The sequence below is a fragment of the Pygocentrus nattereri genome, chromosome 7 (assembly GCF_015220715.1).
Source record: "Pygocentrus nattereri isolate fPygNat1 chromosome 7, fPygNat1.pri, whole genome shotgun sequence".
NCBI lineage: Eukaryota > Metazoa > Chordata > Actinopteri > Characiformes > Serrasalmidae > Pygocentrus > Pygocentrus nattereri.
In genome coordinates this window covers 33,295,044-33,315,507 of record NC_051217.1, presented here as the reverse complement: position 1 = coordinate 33,315,507, position 20,464 = coordinate 33,295,044, and the positions used below count along the sequence as shown (strand labels likewise).

Sequence of the window (20,464 nt, the reverse complement as noted above, 5' to 3'; positions counted from 1 at the left end):
GTTATAAAATCTACAACCCTCTGAATTTCTTGTTTGGAGTTTGAGAAATAAATCTTGTATTGCTCAGCATGAAGCCTATTTAATTTTGTTTGCCTCAGACATGTAGATACTCAGATACACTATATTTCCAAAGCAGTCACTCACCCATCCAAATAATTGAATTTAGGTGTTCCAATCACTTCCATGGCCACAGGTGTATAAAACCAAGCACCTAGGCATGCAGACTGCTTCTACAAACATTTGTGAAAGAATGGGTTGCTCTCAGTGAATTCCAGCTTTGTACCATGATAGGATGCCACCTGTGCAACAAGTCTAGTCGTGAAATTTTCTTGCTACTAAATATTCCACAGTCAACTGTCAGTGGTTTTATAACAAAGTGGAAGCGATCAGGAACGACAGCAACTCCACGTAAAATGACAGAGTGGGGTCAGCGGATGCTGAGGTGCATAGTGTGCAGAGGTCGCCAACTTTCTACACTCAATCACTACAGACCTCCAAACTTCATGTGGCCTTCAGATTAGCTCAAGAACAGCATAGAGAGCTTCATGGAAAGGGTTTCCATGGCTGAGCAGTTGCATCTGAGCCTTACATCATCAAGCCCAATGCAAAGCGTTGAATGCAGTGGTGTGAAGCACCTCCACTGGACTCTAGAGCAGTGGAGACGTGTTCACTGGAGTGATGAATAATGCTTCCGCAAACCGATGGACGAGTCTTGATTTGGCAGTTGCCAGGAGAATGGTACTTGTCTGACTGCATTGTGCCAAGTGAAAAGTTCGGTGGAGGGGGGATTATGGTGTGGCGATGTTTTTCAGGAGTTGGACTCGACCCCTCAGTTCCAGTGAAACAATTTTTTTTGGACAATTTCATGCTCCCAACTTTGTGGGAACAGTTTGGGGACGGCCCCTTCCTGTTCCAACATGACTGCGCACCAGTGCACAAAGCAAGGTCCATGAAGACATGGATGAGCGAGTTTGGTGTGATAGAACACCTTTGGGATAAATTAGAGCGGAGACTGTGAGCCAGGCCTTCTCGGCCAACATGAGTGTCTGACCTTCTGGCTTCTGGAACACACTCCTAACCCTTGTGGAAAGTCTTCCCAGAAGAGTTGAAGCTGTTATAGCTGCAAAGGCTGGGCTGACATCATATTAAACCCTATGGATTAAGATTCCCCCTAAGGGATCTCACTCAATTTCATATGCGTGTGAAGGCAGATGAGCAAATATTTTAGGCAATATAGTGTATGCACATCTTAAATGATGTCAGTTTTTTGGGACACCCTGTATTTTTTAAGTAGATTTGATGAGACACTTTTTAGTCTGTAACTAGATTAAATTTCTAACAGAGAGGTCTCCATGTACCCAAAACGTACATAGTGCAGCTGTAGATTTAACAGTTGAAGATTTTATTGTAGCATCATGTGATGGGGGAACCCAAACTAGGGGGTGGGAACTGAGTGTGACTATAATTGGAGTAAAATCGCCCTCAAAAGATGAAATGTGGCATGAATTGAAAGTTTCTCTGCTTGTTTCTATGAGCTACGGGTGAGAAATGCTTAAAATTAATATACACCATGCTTCTGTTATCACTGGCCATAACTTTTTCCTTCTAAGGATGAAAGGGGAATTCTCAAAATGTATCAGTTGTTGAGCTGTAAACAAAGTTACTCACAGTGATTTGATGGGAAAGGCTTTATTGTGTTACTAATTTTCTTTACAGTGGTGGTGATAGAAACCAGGACTCAGAACATCTAACATGCAAATATAACCATTTTACTGACTATCCAACAAGTGACCCTACACATATGAGTTTTTATATGTAATATTGATAATGATGTAAATAATGGAAAATCTGAAAAAAATGCATGTACACCCTGCATGTACCGCTTTGTTATAAATGGATATTTAAAAATATGTTTTAGATCAAAACTCTAATAAAAACAGTGTCTCAGAGAAGGCTGTGAATTTTTACCCATTTTATGTAATAAGGTTCTGTGACGGAGGCCCAATAAGTGCTACAGTCAGCTGGTTCCCATCACCACCACTGGGAACAATTCAGAACATTTCTCATAAAAGCACTTTTAATGACTTTATTTACTTTTTAACTATTTCATTTTTAGATTTTGAAAACTCAGTGAAATCTGCTTTAGTGCCTTTATTTTGAAACCGAGTGGCATCATGTATCTTACCGTGAAATGAGTGAAGAATTTGGAAAGAAAAAGTAGAAAATGGACTGTTTACTGCTAGGGATGAAAAAAAGACCTGTTTACTAAAAAATGATCTGGTTTAAATGATCCCCATCTAATGTTCCATGAGAGCTGACTCTGGGTTGACTCATGGCCTGGCATGAACCTTAGCTGAATGAGTTTGACAGCATTGTTTACTCTAATTGAGTAAGCAGAGGCCATTATAGGCAGCTATTGGACAGGACTTCCTCTCTCTCTGCTCTTCAATGTGAGCCAGGCTATTTTGCATCACCCCCCCCCCCCCCAAAAAAGTCTTCCCAGAATTCAGAGTACTGGCAGGCACTGCCCACGCGCAAGAATATAATGGACTGAAACTGAAAGCAAAAGACTCTGTCCTCTGTAGAAATAAATAAATAAAAATTGTGCTGAGCGATGAGGGTGAACCGCAGAGAGCATGCAGCAATTGGCTGGACAGCAGGAGCCGCCCTCAGCCACACTCTGGCAAAAAACAGTGAGTCAAATTAGTGCCAGGCGTTTACAGCACACAGGTAATGGTGCATTTCTTTGTTTGTTTGTTTGTTTGTGTGTTTATGACTTAACCCTAAGAAGTTGATTCAGCCCAGTGTCTATAATTGATTAAAATATACGGGACATTTTTTCTTTCCAGAAAACAAGACGATCAGCAGTCTTTTCATCAATTTTAAATCATCTGAACAAAATGTGATCTTAATGGAAATTTCGAGTTTGCATCTCTTGACAGAACTTCTCTGAGATATGAGAGGGAAACTATTAGCAGTGCATTACATCATGCCTTATCTGCTGAAGGTTAACTGACCTTTCCATGCTCTGCCCACAAATGTGTTATTGAAGTTGTACAGCAGCTACAGAAAGTTAGCAAAGACCCTATTCAACACATATTATACTCGACATATGTTACTGGATTCTTTGATTCATGACAAGTTGAAATATGAATATTGCTACATCGATGCTACAAGCTGGCACCCTGCACACTGATCTGTTGCATGAGAATGTTTACTGCCAAAGTAGCGTAACTACCAATTTTGACAGAGTTTGCACACCATGTTTTGGTAAGGTTGCCAGTGTTATGATGTCAGTTCAGCACACTGCAATGTTAGCTTACACAGGAGGAAATGTATTGGCTTTGGAACACATTTGTTTACTACAGGATGTGACAGCAGGGATATCAATAAAGATGCCATTCGTTTTCTTAATAGAGAGAAACAGCTTTGATCTAGAGTTCCTTATTTGGGTAGGTGCAAACTACAAAACGGCACAATGTCAAAGGTCTACTGCAGAGGTGTCCAAAGTCCAGCCCCAGGGCCGAAGGTGGCCCACAGACAGATTTTAATTGGCCCCCAGCTTCTGTTTTACAGGGCATTATAAGTGCCAGCCAGTACATTGCAGTTCTTCCTTTCACCTGATGGTGGAAGCTTCATTTACATTTATGTCATTTGGCTGACCCTCTTATCCAGAGCGACTTACAGTTTGATCATTTTACACAGGTAGGCGAAGGTGGTGTTAGGAGTCTTGCCCAAGGACTCTTATTGGTGTAATGTAGGGTATTTTACCCAGGTGGGGATTGAACCCCAGTCTACAGCGTAGAAGGTAGAGGTGTTACCCACTACACTAACCAACCACACTTACCATTTACTGAAGACTACAGACATAAACTCAAACTAAACTCAGCGAACTGGTGATCTTGGCGAGATGGAAAAATTCTATCAGAGCAAATTCAGTAGTTCAGTAAATATTAAACCTTAAAGGTCAAGTAATAATGTGGCTGTGCTACATTTATTTGACATGTAGAGAACAGTACCCAACAAAACCAAAAATGTATTTTAGTTTAGTTTGTCTGATTATGTTTTCAACAAGTAAACACATAGGAATATGACTAATACATCAGATATATTCTTTTACTCTTAAACAATTGAATTATTTATTATAATGCTCAATCCAAACTGTTCAGGATGAACAATCCAACAATAAAAGAAGCCTCTTGCATCTTTTATACAGTGATAGGAAACACAGTAGCTCACAGAAAGCTCAGTTTCTATGCACTGATATTTTGAATGTAAATAATTTGTGAAGAAAAGTTTGTCCCCCAGGTATTTTGACACAGGACAATCTGGCCTTCTTTGAAAAAAATTGGACAAAACTGGTCTACTGGTAACAGAATCAAGCACTCAAATTTTTGTGTAATAGTATATTTTTCAAACCAATGTAATGTTTCTGTAGAGTCACTACTTAAAGTGGACTGTGCTCTAGTAGCTTATCAAAACTAGGCACTGCTAGGGTGTCACAAAGGGGTGAGGCCTAAGGGGTAGGAACAAGTGGTGAAATAGGATTGGGCCTAAATGATATGGAAGGTGTTGTTGTTCCTGAAACATTCATTTCAAAGAATAAATATTTGGAAATGACAGAATTTTGTCAGCTTGTGTTGCTTGTTTGATCAATTGTAGAATTAGCTATAAAAAAAAAACATGGACTAGCAGAAAGTGCACTAGCCTTGTTAGCAGTGCAGTTTACCGCAATCCAGCCCCAAAATGGTAATGAGCTGTGGTCGTATGTTTATTCTTCATATAAGATGAGTTGTGCACTCTTCCTCTTTAAGCTGAAAGCGATTTCAGAAACAGTCATTTTTCCAAATCACAACCTACCACACCTGTACCAGCAGAAACACTTAAACCCTGCTACATAACAATGACCTAACCATGCTATGAATATCATGACACATATCATCCACTGTCATGAGTTGCAGCGATAGATTTAGTGCTAGTTGCTAAGCATACTCTAGCTGTCATGACTCTGTTACATTATTATATATAAACTGTCACAAGCACTCACAACAGTGTATGACCATGATTTGACTTGATATGACTTGGTTATGTCAATCAGTGTGTTTACAAGCAGTGAACTGCAGAAAATCGGATTTTGTCAGTAATCCGATCAACACATTTACATTCACTTGAGCAATCAGATAATGGGAAACTCTGGGTCTGCCTGAGTCAGACAGTAATCTGATTTCGGCTTTACAACCAGCCATTAAACTTACAGAAGAAGACGCAATGTAAATGTGACATAAACCTCAAACTTCATGCTGCGGCTTTTTTTAAACACCGCATCAGTTTACCTGAAATATGAGCATACATCATCTAGAAGATGAAGAATATTTACATCCTTTAATTCGTGTTTAGTTTGAGTGCTGCTCCAACAGTATTTTCTATGTCTTGCAACATCGACCATCTGATCTCGCGCAGACTGAGAAATCTGATATAAATCAGAGTAAGAGTTTATATGCATGGAGAAATCTGATTGCTTAGCTAAAATCCAGCCTCCTTATCAGAATTCTTAATTGAATTTCTAGATCGGGGTATACTGTAGTGTTTATGTGATGACCATTTGAATAATCGGATAACTGCAGAAATCTGATTATGATGGGATTACTGAGGGCATGTATACGCACTCAGTGTTATGTAGCAGGGTCCAAGTAAAGCGTTAACCTAAGCCCTAACTAATTCAGTAGTGCTGGAGTGGCTGGATCAGATGTATTAGCTTTGGGGGGGTGGGAAATGTGTTAGAGATGCAGGTTGGAAATAGAACCTGCAGGAGTAGCACAGTGACCCCGTAAAACTGTCTCGCCTTTGGAACAGCAGTTATGAAAGCATGTGTCTGTGGGCGAAGCATGGACATGGCTCTGAAAATTTACTTCATCAGGCAGGGAACTGCACTCTGGTCCATCCCAGCACCCCTTCTCACACTCACTCGTGGTTGCCAATGTTCCTGGGAGAATGCTGGGAACTCTAGTGTGAGAGGGCTGGCTTTCTGCCTCGGTGGGAATATTACCAAGGCAACCGGTGCGAGGGCGCATGAAATCTGGCACAGGAGCCGCCTTAATTAGCTCAATGATCAAATTAGGACGCTTATTTGAGGGGCTCCTTCCAAATCCGTATGATTGATTTAAGATGCAAAGGCTTAATATTTCCATTAGGGTGCAGTGGCAGAGCCAGACTTGGTTGTTTCTCTAAAAAAACCTTCTCTGCTCTCGAGCAGTCTGCTGCACTGGCCGTCACGGCTCTGCACATCCTTCAGACTGGCTCTGCTAAATCTGACTGTATTACTTCCACGAGTTGCCAAGGACACTGGATTTTAATTTCTCTCATTCTGCCTCCCTGCATTCTCTCCGGTCGCCCATAAAATCTGCAACATTCACGACGCTCATGAAATAGTCCCACACATGTTCTCTTCGTTTGTTGTTTTCCGTCTCGAATCCCAACTATTTCTTTCTTTGGCTTCACTCAGAAGTCTTTTGTTTGTGCTCAGAGAATAGTTTACTGTTTGCTGTATAAAACTGAAATAAAAAAAATACAAAAAAACAGAAACATGCTTGAATCATAATAATTTAACCTCTGATAATACTGTTTGTCCACCTCGAGTCAGAATTTAGCACCCAGCAATAACGAGCTGTTGCTTTGTGTCCAGAATATAAATCAGCAGAAGAAGTGCTTGCCCACTGCTGTTGTGCTGGTCCAGCTGTGCCTTCACTCGTAGATTAAACAGTTGAGATGTAAACAAAGTTAATCAGAGAGGTTTGGTGCAAAATGGACTTGGATCTCTGGTGGTTATAGGAACCATGGATTGTGATGTTTACAGTGCAAATAGGAAATGTAGCCACTTTATTTATGATTTATGATCCAAGATCCGAACCTACATGTCTTGACAATGGAAAAATAATGATAACTCTGAAAAGATATGTTTTCTATTTGGAAATAATGTGTGCGTGCGTGTGCGTGTGTGTGTGTGTGTGTGTGTGTGTGTGTGTGTGTGTGTGTGTGTGTGTGTGTGTGTGTGTAAATCTTATCTGCAACACATTAATAATAATTTAAGGGCTTTTACAGGCTCTTTTGACATCTGGTTCCTCTCACCACCATTGTTCTGACTCTATAAGTTTTCCTAGAAGAGATCATTTCATATCAATCCACTGAAAACGACTTTGTTTACATCTTAGTGATGTAATTTAGAAATTGTTAAAAATTTGGAGGAATTCCCCTTTAAAACAGCGCCAGGGTCAACACAGTGAATCCAAATCTAGAATCCAGTGAAGGCCTGACTCCTCATTTTGTCTTTAAAAGCTTTGTTTCTGGGGGTGATCTAACCGCAGATCTGAAGAGGCAAATAAAACAGTCTTAATCCAGCCTTGAGAAACGCTTTATAAAACAAATGAGACACATTTACACTCTCTCTCTCCCTCCCTCTCTCTCTCTCTCTCTCTCTCTCCTCAGTCTTCCTTTCTTATAAACCAATGAGACACATGCAGTCTCTCCTTCTTTTTCTCTCTCTCGTCTCTTAGAAATCAACATTTTAATATACTTTTACTAATTTGCTCTCTCTCTCTTTCTGTCCCTCTCTCTCTCTCTCTCTCTCTCTCTCTCTCTCTCTCTCTCTCTCTCTCTCTCTCACTGTCACACACACTGAGTTACTGAACTATTGGATATGCCAATCTTGTATCTAAACCCATTTTATCACAGGTACCTGAGTTTTTATATCAAAATTGCAATTTAAAGAGTGCAATTTTCAAATCACAAGAGCTTCAGTTTTATATTATAGCCTATATTATCAACAACTGAAAATGCATTTCTGCAATCTTTAGTCAATTTTTATTCGTTAGAATAGTATTTGTGTATAAACTCTGCAAGTATTTCAGCTCTACTCTTGTTTTGTTGTCAGTTATAGGATGAAAACAAAAGGGTTACATTCCTGAAACACCCAGCAGAAAACTGGCAAGCCAGGGATCGTTTATCTCAGTGGTATCTAGGTACACATAGTTCTGCAGGCTCTCCTATTGGTGAGGAAAGATCTGAGGAGAGGCCTTGACTTCACATTAGATCAACCGTCAGCATAATTATGAAGTTACAGTGGAATCCACCAATGACATTTGATTTCTACAGAATGGGACCAGTTTCATCAGAAAAAAAAACATAACTCTAGGCCTTCTGGGAGTTCTAAATACGTTACTCACTGTGGATATGAGGAGCAGTGAAAGAGTCACTGTGGAACTGCTACAAGACAATATACATACTGACATGGCCATCACAAGCCTCATGTATAACATATAATATCTTTTATAATCTCTAAATTTCTGTGTTCAATCTAGAACTGCATTTTTCAGTTTTGCCAACCCAACTTAAAGCACTGCAGCAGTCACAATCTGGTGCCTTAAATGAATGTAACTGTTGCATCATTTAAGGTGGAATGAAAAATTAGAATAAGAAGCTGACTTCAGCTTTTAGCCAGATTCATGTAAGTCACCTAAGTACTTGGCTTAGTACTACCAAATTGCTAGAATCCTATAGGGATGCTAGCAGAAGTCAGCTTTATCGTTGAGGTAAGTTTTCACTTAAAAGCACTGTTTTGACTGAGTTTGAACATTTATGGTACAAATTGAAGACCTAGCCCCATTAATAGTGACTTTCTACTGAAAGTATTGTATCTTTGTATTGAGTGGGACCAATTTTATCAGAAAAAATCATCACTCTAGGCCTTCTGGAAGTCCTAGAAACGTTACTGACTGTGAATATGAGCATCAGCCTAGTTAATAGTTAATACATGCTAATATGGCTGTCACAAGCCTCATGTACTGCATGGTATGTATTTTAAAAGCTTTAAGTGTTTATTCTCAATCCAGAACTGCATTTTTCAGTTTTCCCATCCCACCTTAAATGCTGCAGCAGTCGCAATCTGGTGTTTTAATGTGCCAGAGTGTGACTGCTGCACCATTGAAGCTCTGCTTTTAGCCAACTTCATGTGACTCACCTTAGTGCTTGTCTTAGTACAAACAAACTGCTAGAATGCTATAGGGATGCTAGCAGAAGACAGCATTATCATTGAGGTGTTTTGACTGAGCTTCAACATTGAGGGTCTAAATTGAAGGCCTAATAGTTATAATTTTCCACTGAAGGTATCATATCTGCTTTAACACAATGTTATTGTAGAACTTACAGAAATTCTGTACAGTGTACCAGAGCTCAGCTTCACTTGCCATTCACACGTACTTAAAGCAATGGAGCACCTCTCTGGAGTGCTCAGACCCAATTTAACTACTGCCTATATGATAAAATGGCCAGTGAGTGTACAGGCTTATGGAAAGTTTGGGCACCCCTTGACATGTTTTGTTGGTTTTCTAAGTGAAAATCGTTGCAATAAGTTATAAGTCTAAGCCATTTTGGGGCATTTCTTTTGGTCCATTCATCATGAAGTTTACACTCTATGTAAAAAGCAACGGGCATTTTCAGATGTTATACAGGGTGAGTCAAAGTCACAGGACACCGTTTTATTTTATTTTTTATGCTGTCACAAGCCTCCACGATGCAGTGCTTGCGTATTTTCTCAGCATACACCATTTGCATGAGATGATCCCAGAGATAAAAGTCGATATTAAAATAAAAATAAAATAAAATGGTTTCCTGTGACTTTTGTCTCACCCTGTATTATATTACATTATTACACTGTGTTAAACAGGTACACAGGAAATAAATAGAAACTGCACACTACAATTTGCAGAAAAAAGTCTTTTTAAGTTTGCTCGCTGTAGAGGATGCATCATTTATTTTCACTTACAGAACCAACAAAACATGTCATTTGACCAAAGTGTCTTGCATTATGTTTGTAGGTACAAGGTAGGTACACCTCACTTGCTCTCTCTCTCTCTCTCTTTCTCTCTCTCTCTCTCTCTCTCTCTAAACCTAACTGCTGTGTATGCTCTTCCCTTTGCCCGCAGCATCGCTGTGGCTGATAGCTGTGTGACTCAGACTCAGGCCCCTGTGGCTGAGGCCCCAGAGAAGCCCGAGTCCCCCAGCAGGAAAGTAAAGGCCAAACTCCCCACTCAACCCCTTCCTCTTCAGCCCCCCCCACCCTCGCTGAGCCTCAGTGTGGCATGATGCTCTCAAACTCTGCTTTGAGACACTGAGAGCAGCATTTGAGCACACCCGGTGTGGTGACATATAACAGTCATGGACAGTCATAAGAATGGTCTGAAGGAGAGCGAGAGAGATATTACTGAGCAAAACTGTGCTTACAGATTAAATATAAAGTGGAAAAAAGAAAGAAAAAACTGTTTTATAATTATTGTAGGAAATTTTTGAAGAACCTTTTAAGGTGATATTTATTAGGAAGTGTTGTTTTGGTTCAAATGAAACCAATTATTACAAGGAACATTTGCTTTAGCTTTCATTTGCTATAGTCTCTGAAGCTTAGCGCATTGAAGTACACCTACGGTTTCATGAGGCACGCTTTTGATGATAATGCTTATTTGTAGCAATAATGATAATTCATTGTGCCCTTTAGGCTGATTCATAAAGCTCTGTTTGTACAATTATTAAGGCTTAAAATTCAGACAACACAGTAAGCAGATAACAGATCTACTCTGCTCAACATGCTATTGATATTCCTCCTTTCTCTGTTTACTTCCTTTCTCTCTTTATGTTGTCTTGCAAGCATGTAAGTGTTTGCATGTTACGGTTTGCCTGCTGGATTGCAGTGTTTATGCAGGTATTGTTGATGGTGGTGATGGTGGTGATGGTGGTGCAGTGATGGCTTTTCTCTGTGTCTGTAGTCGTTTGATCGCGATAATTTTATGCTCTGATGGAACAGTTCTATACTACACAGTACAACTTATGTATCGTTTAGAACTGTGCAAAATTTAGAGACCACCCTTCACTTCATTTCCACTCAAACTGGCCTTTCAGGAAAAGTTATTGATTTTTCAGCCAAGGAAGAAAAGCAGACAATGTATATTTACAGAGAATTACACCTCAACCAATGAATATACTGTCAACTTTTTTCAATGGTTAGTGTGTCCACTCACTTACTTTGTCGTTCAGAAATATGAAAAGATATTTTTCCACACCTACAAAGTTCAGTCCTAAAAGTTCGTTGCGTTTTCCTTCTTTTTCACTTTCCATTGTGAGAAGTCAATGCTATGGGCCTTTCTGCAAACCTGTCAAAAAGCTTTTACTGCGAAAAGGAAATAGACGCTGTTGGTGTTCTCAGAACAATGGGCTGACCACTCCAGGGGCCAGACGTCATTGAACTTGGGATTACTGAACTTTGGAGGTGTAAAAATCTCCCTGTGGATTTCTTTGAAAAACTGAAAGCAAGACTCCAAAAAGAGTGGACATTGTAATGAAGGTGAAGTGTAGATGCACTAAAAATGAACAATTGAAATTTTGTATTATACTGTATCTATTTTAGCTCCTGTGTAAGCCAAAATCAAGCGTTTCTGACGTTTACACAGGACTGTATACCTGATCAGACCAGCTGTCTTAAGCAGTCTCAACAACTGTTTAAACTTTTTGCATAATTAAATGGCACATCTTCAAAAAAACTACATAGGAGAAAGCAAAAACTTAAACTTTCAAAATAAATTGATGTAATAATATTTGAATTTTGTTATTAAGCCATTTTGGTCTGCTTGTATTGGTCAGTTCATTGTTCATTTGATGGTGTAAATGACAGCTGGTGTGGTAAAATCATGTGGAAAGTTTTGTTCTGACAGCTTTAAAGTGAGTATAGTGAGTCATGTGAGAAGTGATTGTGTGACCATAGGATTGGAGAGAACTTGGAGAAATTGGGCTGGAATTCTGGCCGCCTTCTGCTTTGAGCTAGAAGGTCAGACCTCTCCTTTTGATGAACAGAGGTTGGACTGAGGCACAGGGAGGAGATGGAGAGATTGTGGGGTGCACAAATGGAAAAAGAAGGTAGAATGGAAATGTGTAGCATATTACATCAGAAGGAGAAGGGAGTTTCAAACATGGTCCTCCTCCCAAACTTTAACTATTATATGTAGGTTCACTGCTCATGATGCATTAATTAAGTTTGATTAAGTGAACCTTATTAATGTAGTGAAGGTGGACGTAGAGACGGTTGGTGTGAAAGTAGAGGAGGCAATGGATAGGGCAAGATGGAGGCAGATGATCCGCTGTGGCGACCCCTAAAGGGAGCAGCCGAAAGAAGAAGAAGTAAGTGAGCCTTATTAGTGCCACAATGGGGAAATTTCACCTCTGCATTTAACCCATCCGTGAAGTGAAACACCACATACACACTAATGAGCAGTGAGTACACTTGCCCGGAGCGGTGGGCAGCCCTGTCCATAGCACCTGGGGAGCAGTTGGGGGTTAGGTGCCTTGCTCAAGGCTCCTAACCTCCAGCCCATGACTGCCCCATAGATGGCTTCATGTCATGACTCTGTAGTTCCTTTCACCACCACTGTAAAAAGTCTGTTTCTCTGCAATGAGCCATTTCACATCAAACCACTCTGAATCACTTTGTTTACATTTCAAAAAATGAATTATGCAGATATTTTGATAATCAGCAAAACTGCTTTTATTAATATTACCACCAAGAGTCACATCATGACTCAGCTCAAATTTTCCCATTACATTTAGTGGCTAATTGGGTTAGTGCATGGACCTGCATGAGCTGAGCCATTGCTGCCCACACCTGTAGACAGCCAGAACATGATTTGTGTCACAAGCGGTCAATTCTCATAATTCCCGACCGCTCTCTTAGGCCTCATTGATGTGGTGGTCCATGGCTGATCAGAATGCATGAGCTTTGTCAAAAAACACTGTGGAGTTCAACGAGTCAATCAATCCCCTTCATGCAGAGCCAGTTATAGATTTCCTTGCAAAGAAAGCAGGTAAAGTAAAAAAGAACAAAAAGAAAAAAACCGAGCAGTGAAGCCTGATCTGTGACTCCATTGCAAATTACTGATGTTAATATGTTCATATTGACAGCCAGATGTATAGATTATCACTGTGATACGTCAGTCTGACTGGTATGAATGACTGCCTATGGTTCTGGAGGAAATTTAATATTGCAGCCTCACTTGGCCTGGCAGTGTGACTTACGGATGGGCTGTTGAAGTGATATCACAGTGCCGCAGTCATATTTTACCACCAGGCTTCAGTGGTGAAGCATGTAACAAAGACAGAAATATGACAGGGTTTGTTTATACATCCCCTCGTTTCCCATGACGGCAATATGGATAGTACGTGCACTGGATTACCTTGAGGAGACCAAAAAGGATGCTAAATTTGTCGGCAGCAAATAAATTGGCTCTTGGCAGCTGAGCTGCTCTGCTTTTGTGATCTAGAGCACACTTGAAATAATTGATAGACGCTCTATTGTCAGCTGAGACAGCAAGCCGAAGTGAATGACAGTTATACTTACACTTTCATAATATGATTTGTTGAATATTGGTGGCTGGTTTCACAGTATAGTACACAGTTTGTTTGTCACTGTTTGTATTTTGCACCGCATGGCAGTTAGATGTGTGAAGGGAGAGTTAGCGACTGTTTTGCAGCACAAAGGAGCCAAAGGAAGAGCACAGAATGATAGATTTACATTGTTCTGACGCAGAAACGGACATGAACAGGTTCATGTGGGCGTTATAAGGGCATGCCCTCTTAAATCCAAATGAAATGAAGTCTTTCTATGTAAAAATGTGTAATTCATTCTTTCTTTTTTAATAAACACAAAGTCAATGCAACACCATTAAATGAATGTCTTTCAAAATGTTGATTTGGTTAAAATGGGAAAGATGCTGGTTTGATTAGAACTTGTGGTCAAAATCAGATAAAATGAAAGCCAGAGTGAAAAACCACGGCTACATCTGTTGTAAACATGCCTACTCACCTCCTACAATGGTGCCTGTAGAGGATCTAGTATAACCTCTTCTAATCGTATATCTTGAGAGTGTAGGGAACGTTTGAAGCTGAAACTGCTTTGGAGTGGATTTTTCAGGCCAAGCTATTTGGGAGGTTTTTAAGGGCAGTGGGTCATCTTAAGGGAGTTGCTTTTCATTGAGTCACTGAGTCATTGACTGGCTGACTGATACCCATTGAAACATGCAAGCACAAGCAGCAAACAGTAGGTACCAGGATGGTTTAAGGTGATGTTGTTCATCACACACCCAAAGGTAGGGTACATACAAATAATGAAAGAATGCACATTAATTGAAACGTCATTCAACACACAAGACAAACAGAAGAGAGTGCTGTGTTGCTGAGTGTTTATTTGAGCTTGGGCTTTTGTCTGACCTACGTTCGAAATCTCACCTTGCAGTATAAGCAGTACTAATTAGCAATTTAATTAGCATAAAATACTGCTACATAGACAACAAGTGAACAAGAATGTATTTTGGTTAAAATAGCATTTTGACATATTGAATGTGTTTTGTAGAATTATCCCTATATAAGAGTTTACCAGTGTAACGTTAGCTAGCTTGGGAGTTATAACGCTAGAACTATTAGCCTATATGACAGCAGATAGAGAAGGGGGGTTGCTCATATTTTTAAACTGTGATTGTGTGTTTGTGTGTTGAAATCATATTTTAGATGTATTAAACTGTTAATTGGTCACCCTGCTCAATGCAAGGGTACAAATTGGGCTTGCATAGTGTTTTTTTCTCACTAGCTGGCAGATGCAGAAGGGAGAGACACCATAACTGCTATGAATATGTTGTCTTATAGCAGCTGTATAGCTCCACTACCAGTCATCAAATAATCAGTCATACTATGGAGGGAATGGGTTACTCAAACAATAGAAGTGCCTCGTCAAAGTCAGTCCGAGACCAATAAACCCCAAACATGAAGCCACGTTAACATTTAAATGACATGTTTGAAATCACTGGCAAAATCTGATAGAAATAACATAAATACTAATATTTATACTTTTAGTATTATAGTATGTATACTTAATACCATAATATTAAATAATAAGTATTGCTTGGTTTTAGTAACATGTTAAAACATGCTTTTCCAGGATGTTCTGGCTACTGTGAATGCATCTCCACAATGAGGGGGAGCTTTTCCCACTGACTCATTCATTACACTAAATGATGGGGCTTTCTCCTTAAACAGACAGCATACTGAGTGTTCACATTCATTTTGCAACCAATGAACAGTGTATGGCCTCATCAAACCAGTGGGATAACAAGCTAAAAGCTAAAAAGTTAGATAGCTGGCTGACTAGATACTGTACCTCAGCTTGGCCTTTTTTGTGCCTGAAAGGGTTAGAAATCTTGTCTCTGGTGTACAATTTGCGTTGAACAAAAATAGTTTTTCTTTATGATTTTTTGGACAGGTTCCATCAGCATTTAAAGGTGAGTTTCAAAATAAATAAATCAAATCTGTCAGACTAATCAGGCCAAGGGATATGGCACTACAATATAGAAATTCAAAATAACATGACAACGTATTAAATTCTGGTTAAAGGCCAGGATCCCCTTTAGATAAAATCCAAAATATCTCTACCTGCTTGAGTTCTGAGTTTGCTACAGTGTTTTACACCCTCTGGTACATATTCAGCTTCATAAAAAGATCCATTTTATCACTGAGAAGGAAATGTGAAGGAGTGAATTATCAATACTTCAGTATAGATCCAGCCACCCTATATCCCCCAAATCCGATGCACCCCATCAAGCCTCTTGGGGCTGCTTGGCAGCTCCTGTAGAAAATGAATGTGATCCATTATGGCACCAGACCAATGTAAATGCACTTAAGCAAATATTGACACGGAAAGGTTGTGAGCTGTGCGCCACAGCCGAAATAGGATCATATATTTATTGTCATTTGGAGTTTGTGTTTATCTCCCATTTGATTCACTCCCTCAGACCACTGCAGTGAAAGCATTCGACTAATCAGAGCAGATCTCATCTCTGCTTGCTCTTATTCACAACGCCTCTCCGGACGCATGTTTTCATGTGTAATAGGGGCCGATCGTTACGGATTAATCTCCTTGTCCTCGCTTTCTCCTGGGTCAATACCAGAGCTTTGGCTGGGAGAGGGACCTTTGCAGGCTTTTGTCTGAGTGGCTGGTAGTGAGACAAAAGCTCACAGATAATTCTCTCCTCTACATCAGATGGTGCTTTCCCCCCCTATCCTGCAATTAAAAGTATCATTAGCATTTAAATTGCCAAGTAAGATTGTGATCAGCTTCGAGTCGATAGAGGCGGCGTAGATCATCGGTCTGGTCAGTTTGAAGCCCACAGTCAAAAGCCTGTTTTTTTTTTTTTTTCCTCCAACCAGGCATAGTTCTGCAGCTTTTTCCAGTAATAATGGAGGAACACACAAAGGATGAACACTCTGTCAGTTTCATACTGTGCCTGTATTTGTCAAAAAAACATCTTTTTTAAACATTCACTGCTCCACGGTGGCCTTTAGTGTTCATTTCTCCACTGATAACCATGCTTCTTTTGTCAGAGACCACCAAAAGTAATTTTCTTTTCTTCTTTTTTACACTCTCTCTGCCTCTTCCTAAAGCTCTTCTCATAGATTACTGCTTTCAGAGGAGGGATTAGTTATGTTTTTTCTCTGTATCCCCGTCAAATCTCCTCCCTTAAGCTGCCCTGAGCCTTTTGTGGGCAGCCAAGCAAAGAGGACTCCAGGTCTTCAAGGTGGATGTCTCTGCAAGGGGCCACACAACCTTATAAAAAGCCAAACTCTGGAGAGCAGTCCAGAGAGGCCATGGCTCAAAGCCGCTTGGACATGTCTATCAATCTAGTTGTACATCCAGGGGGAGACTTTAAACCTATCCAGTGAGTCAGGATGCAAAAGATACAAAGATGTGGACTTTGCAGGAGTCAAAACCAGCCAAATGTCCTGTCCCTTGTGGAACCAAAGGTCGTCTATTCACAGGAGTTTCATATTTTTTTGTTGTTAGTTGGAATCCTATCGTATCACAGACCTCTGTTAACCAGCTTAACAGAATTGGCAGGTAGTGTTCTCCTCGAAGCACATTTAGCTGTGGCAGTTTTTTAAAAAAAAGTTGTGGTTGCTGGCTTCATGCATCTTGAAGGAAGTACATGTTAACCTTCACTGTCTCAGCTTTTTAGCTTAATGTGATGGAGAGGAGAAATAGGTAGTGGGTGGCCTTGGCTGTGACTAAAACTGGTGGAAAATTGGACCAAAAAACAACCAAAAAAACATACTGTATAACCAAACTCTGTGTGAAAACGAAAGTTCCATTACCTCCTCAGTTGAGAACAAGACTGAACAGAGAAATGAATAACATATCCTGTTACCTGCTTCATAAACAAATACAAGTACAAAGACAACAACAACAGTGGAAACGGTGTTGAACAGTGTTCTGAGAAACAGAGATAACAAAGCCGTTGGCTTACCCCTGCAGAGATACCCAAACAAGGGGTGGCATGTGTTGGTAATTAAAGCTGTAAATTGGCACTGCTTTGTTTCCTCTGACCACGGCAAACTGCATTATCTTTTTGCAAATATTTGCTCTGGACTGGGTCAGTGCATTGATAACTATCAAACACATTGACCATTAGTTACAAATGCTGCATGCAGTTTTGAGTCATTGTTGATTTCACTGTGCAAATTGCTGAGCGAGTAATTGGAAGCAGACTTTGTCCAGATCGCTATCACCTGACAAAGTACTGTCCACCGGGCCTTAACTTTGGAGAAATGAAATATTTCACAACACTAACCCTGATTAGGTGGGGTCAACTCCTAGGCCTTTTCTTTCATTTTTGTCCAATCCCCTTGATATGTGCACACCTTAATTTAGATCTTTTCAGTTCCACTGCAGTTGCCTCTCCCAGGGGGACACTGGAGGTAGAACGTTTCTCACACCCAGCATTAGATCCTTGATGGGTGTTGTTTTCCACATACTGTTCTTGGAGCCAGTCCTAATAGATTTCATTGGCCAGATCAATTGTTCAGCTCAGTGATTCATGACTCCTACATATTAGAGTTGGCATGTTATTTTATAACACTGCATGATGCTCAATATGGGAAAAAAGGGTAAACTGTGATACCTTATATTTCTAATTGGATCAATAATTACACCAATATTCCCAGTTGAAAACAAACATGGAACATAAGAGCAAATCAAAATGTGGTTCTTTTCTTCTCTGAAGAAAATCAAGAACAGGAGATAAGTTGCTGAATTATGTAGCTGCTTTTTCATTATTGCTTTGCTTTGAATGGAGATATTGGAACACCAGTGGCTGATGCTTTCTGCCGTATCACCCACACACTTAGGAGCACGCCACCTGTAAACCATAATTGGGATTAGTAGACCACTTCTGAGGCCACAAACAAACATGCTGACCATTCAGAGGCATGTTCAACCATGGGAACTACCAACTATAGGACTGAGTTGCATAAAATTATTGATTTGAGTCTTGCTGAGCAGGAGGGATATCAGTAATGCCTTATTATAGGCATCATTCAGCAAAAATCACATTAAACCCATTTTGACATCTTAATGAAGGCCTGGATATGGTTTGTACGGTGGCCGACAAGACCCTATTCAAAAACAAACACTTATAAGCGCATTTATAAACTCATAAATGCACTGGAAACACAGAAAACACTTTCCTCAACATAACTACATCAGAGCTACATTTCACAAATGCGCTAGAACCCTTCACTTTGTAACATCATTACACTACAGTAATGCTAATTTCTGCCTGCATTCTATTTGATATGCAGTGTTAAGTTAGCACCAAGCTAACGGTGGTGTACATTGACTTTCCCACATTGGGTAAAACACTGATGGCAGCACTAGTTTAAAATCTGACATCTGAAGCCTGTAATGTGTGGCACTCTGTACGTTGCAGTGTTGCAGTAAATCCTACCTCACTCCTAACACTGGAGGAGGCTTTAGTTCAGTACACTTCACTTTACTTAGAGTGGACAAATACAACTTACAAGCTCATATAATTTGTTATAAACAGTGTTTATTATTATGTTAACAACTCATAATGCAAAATAAGCATGTCTATAATGCAGAATTAATTTGTATAATATTTATAGCCATGTTTATGACGCATTATAATGCATTATGAATGTGTTCATTGGTTCTTTCAGATACAACATTCATAGAGAGTGTTACCAACACATGCAACTTCAGAAAGACTGCAAAGCCAGTCCGAACAGAAGTGTTGAAAAACTCAAAGGGCTCAAAGGAGATGGAATATGTATGAGGGAAAAGCACTGAGGAGCAGAATAGACCAAGCTCAGGGTTCAGGGTTAGCCTGGTTGACTAGTTTGCTATGTGACATTTACTGTGGTAGTTATCAGTTACAGTGGTAGTTATCAGTTGCAGCTAATTCACATTCCGATACAGTGATTTTAATCTGCTCAAAGAAACATTAACTTACTTTCACCACTGAATGTTTGTGCTGCATTGAATTTAAAAGTCTGAATGGCTCCATCTTCTCTGAGTGTTCTTCAGAAACATCCTCTTTGTGTTGTGACTGGCTTATCAGTGTTTCTGTTGCGTTTTCTGTATTTACAGCACGTTTATGAGATATAGCGCTCATGCTGTCATTTTGATGAAAGTGATTTCTGCAGTTTCTGAGGAGGTTGAGTGACGTTTTGGTGTATTTACAGAAAAGATCTGGGCGACATTGACTCATGTTGTTTATTAGCAGCAATAGCCTTGTAGCTCCAGTGCTGAACTAGAGAAACAAAATATGGACATCAAATATCTCGAATGATCAACTACATCTAGGATAAATGGAAAACTGTGAATGTGATAACTATTCCTTTAACCTGTTTATTGCTATGATAATAAATAAGACAGCCTTATATATCATATGGGCATGGAGACACACTTTACACTAAGAAATGACACTGGCAAGTACATTTTGTAAGGTCACATCATTGGTGTAAGTAGAGATTGTAATCTGTTCATCTGTTGCCATGCAAAGTCTCTGCATGTGGATATTTTTGGGTGGCAAACTCACAGCCCAGCGGTGATGCTGATGTGTAAAAAACCCAGCAACACCGATGTGCCTGATACACTCATACCTGTGGCACATACATTACCATGCCACGTCCACATCAGTGTGACTGCTGTGCTGAAGATGATCCACCACCCAAATATCTGGAATTATGCATGACAGAAAAAGGCCTGTAGTCTGTAAATGTACATCTAGTTAAACTATTAGGTATATCGCTGCTGTCAGAAAACAAAACCTCATGTCTCCAAAATGGTCATTTTTACCGGAGAAGAAAGCACATGCATTACTAAGTCATTTTTTGCCATTTATTTTGGTCATTTCTTCATGAAACTTACACACAATGTAAAAGCCAACATGCATTTTCAAACTATGTTAAAAACTGAAAATTAACAAAAATGGAGATACAATTTTTTTTCTTCCGACAACAGCGATATGTTTCTGTGGCCAGTGACTGGAAGTATAAAGTACACTTTTTAGAAAGAGTGCTCTTTAAG

General features: G+C 39.8%; 1 protein-coding gene across 1 annotated transcript in view; it reads left to right on the top strand.

The window, feature by feature from the left end:
* Window positions 1-20,464, top strand: part of LOC119261546 (36.4 kDa proline-rich protein-like) — an 87,329-nt gene that overhangs the window by 7,134 nt on the left and 59,731 nt on the right. Inside the window, exon 3 of the mRNA XM_037539885.1 lies at window positions 9,978-10,058. Coding sequence (XP_037395782.1) covers window positions 9,978-10,058 — 81 coding nt within the window. The remainder of the gene's footprint in view (window positions 1-9,977; window positions 10,059-20,464) is intronic.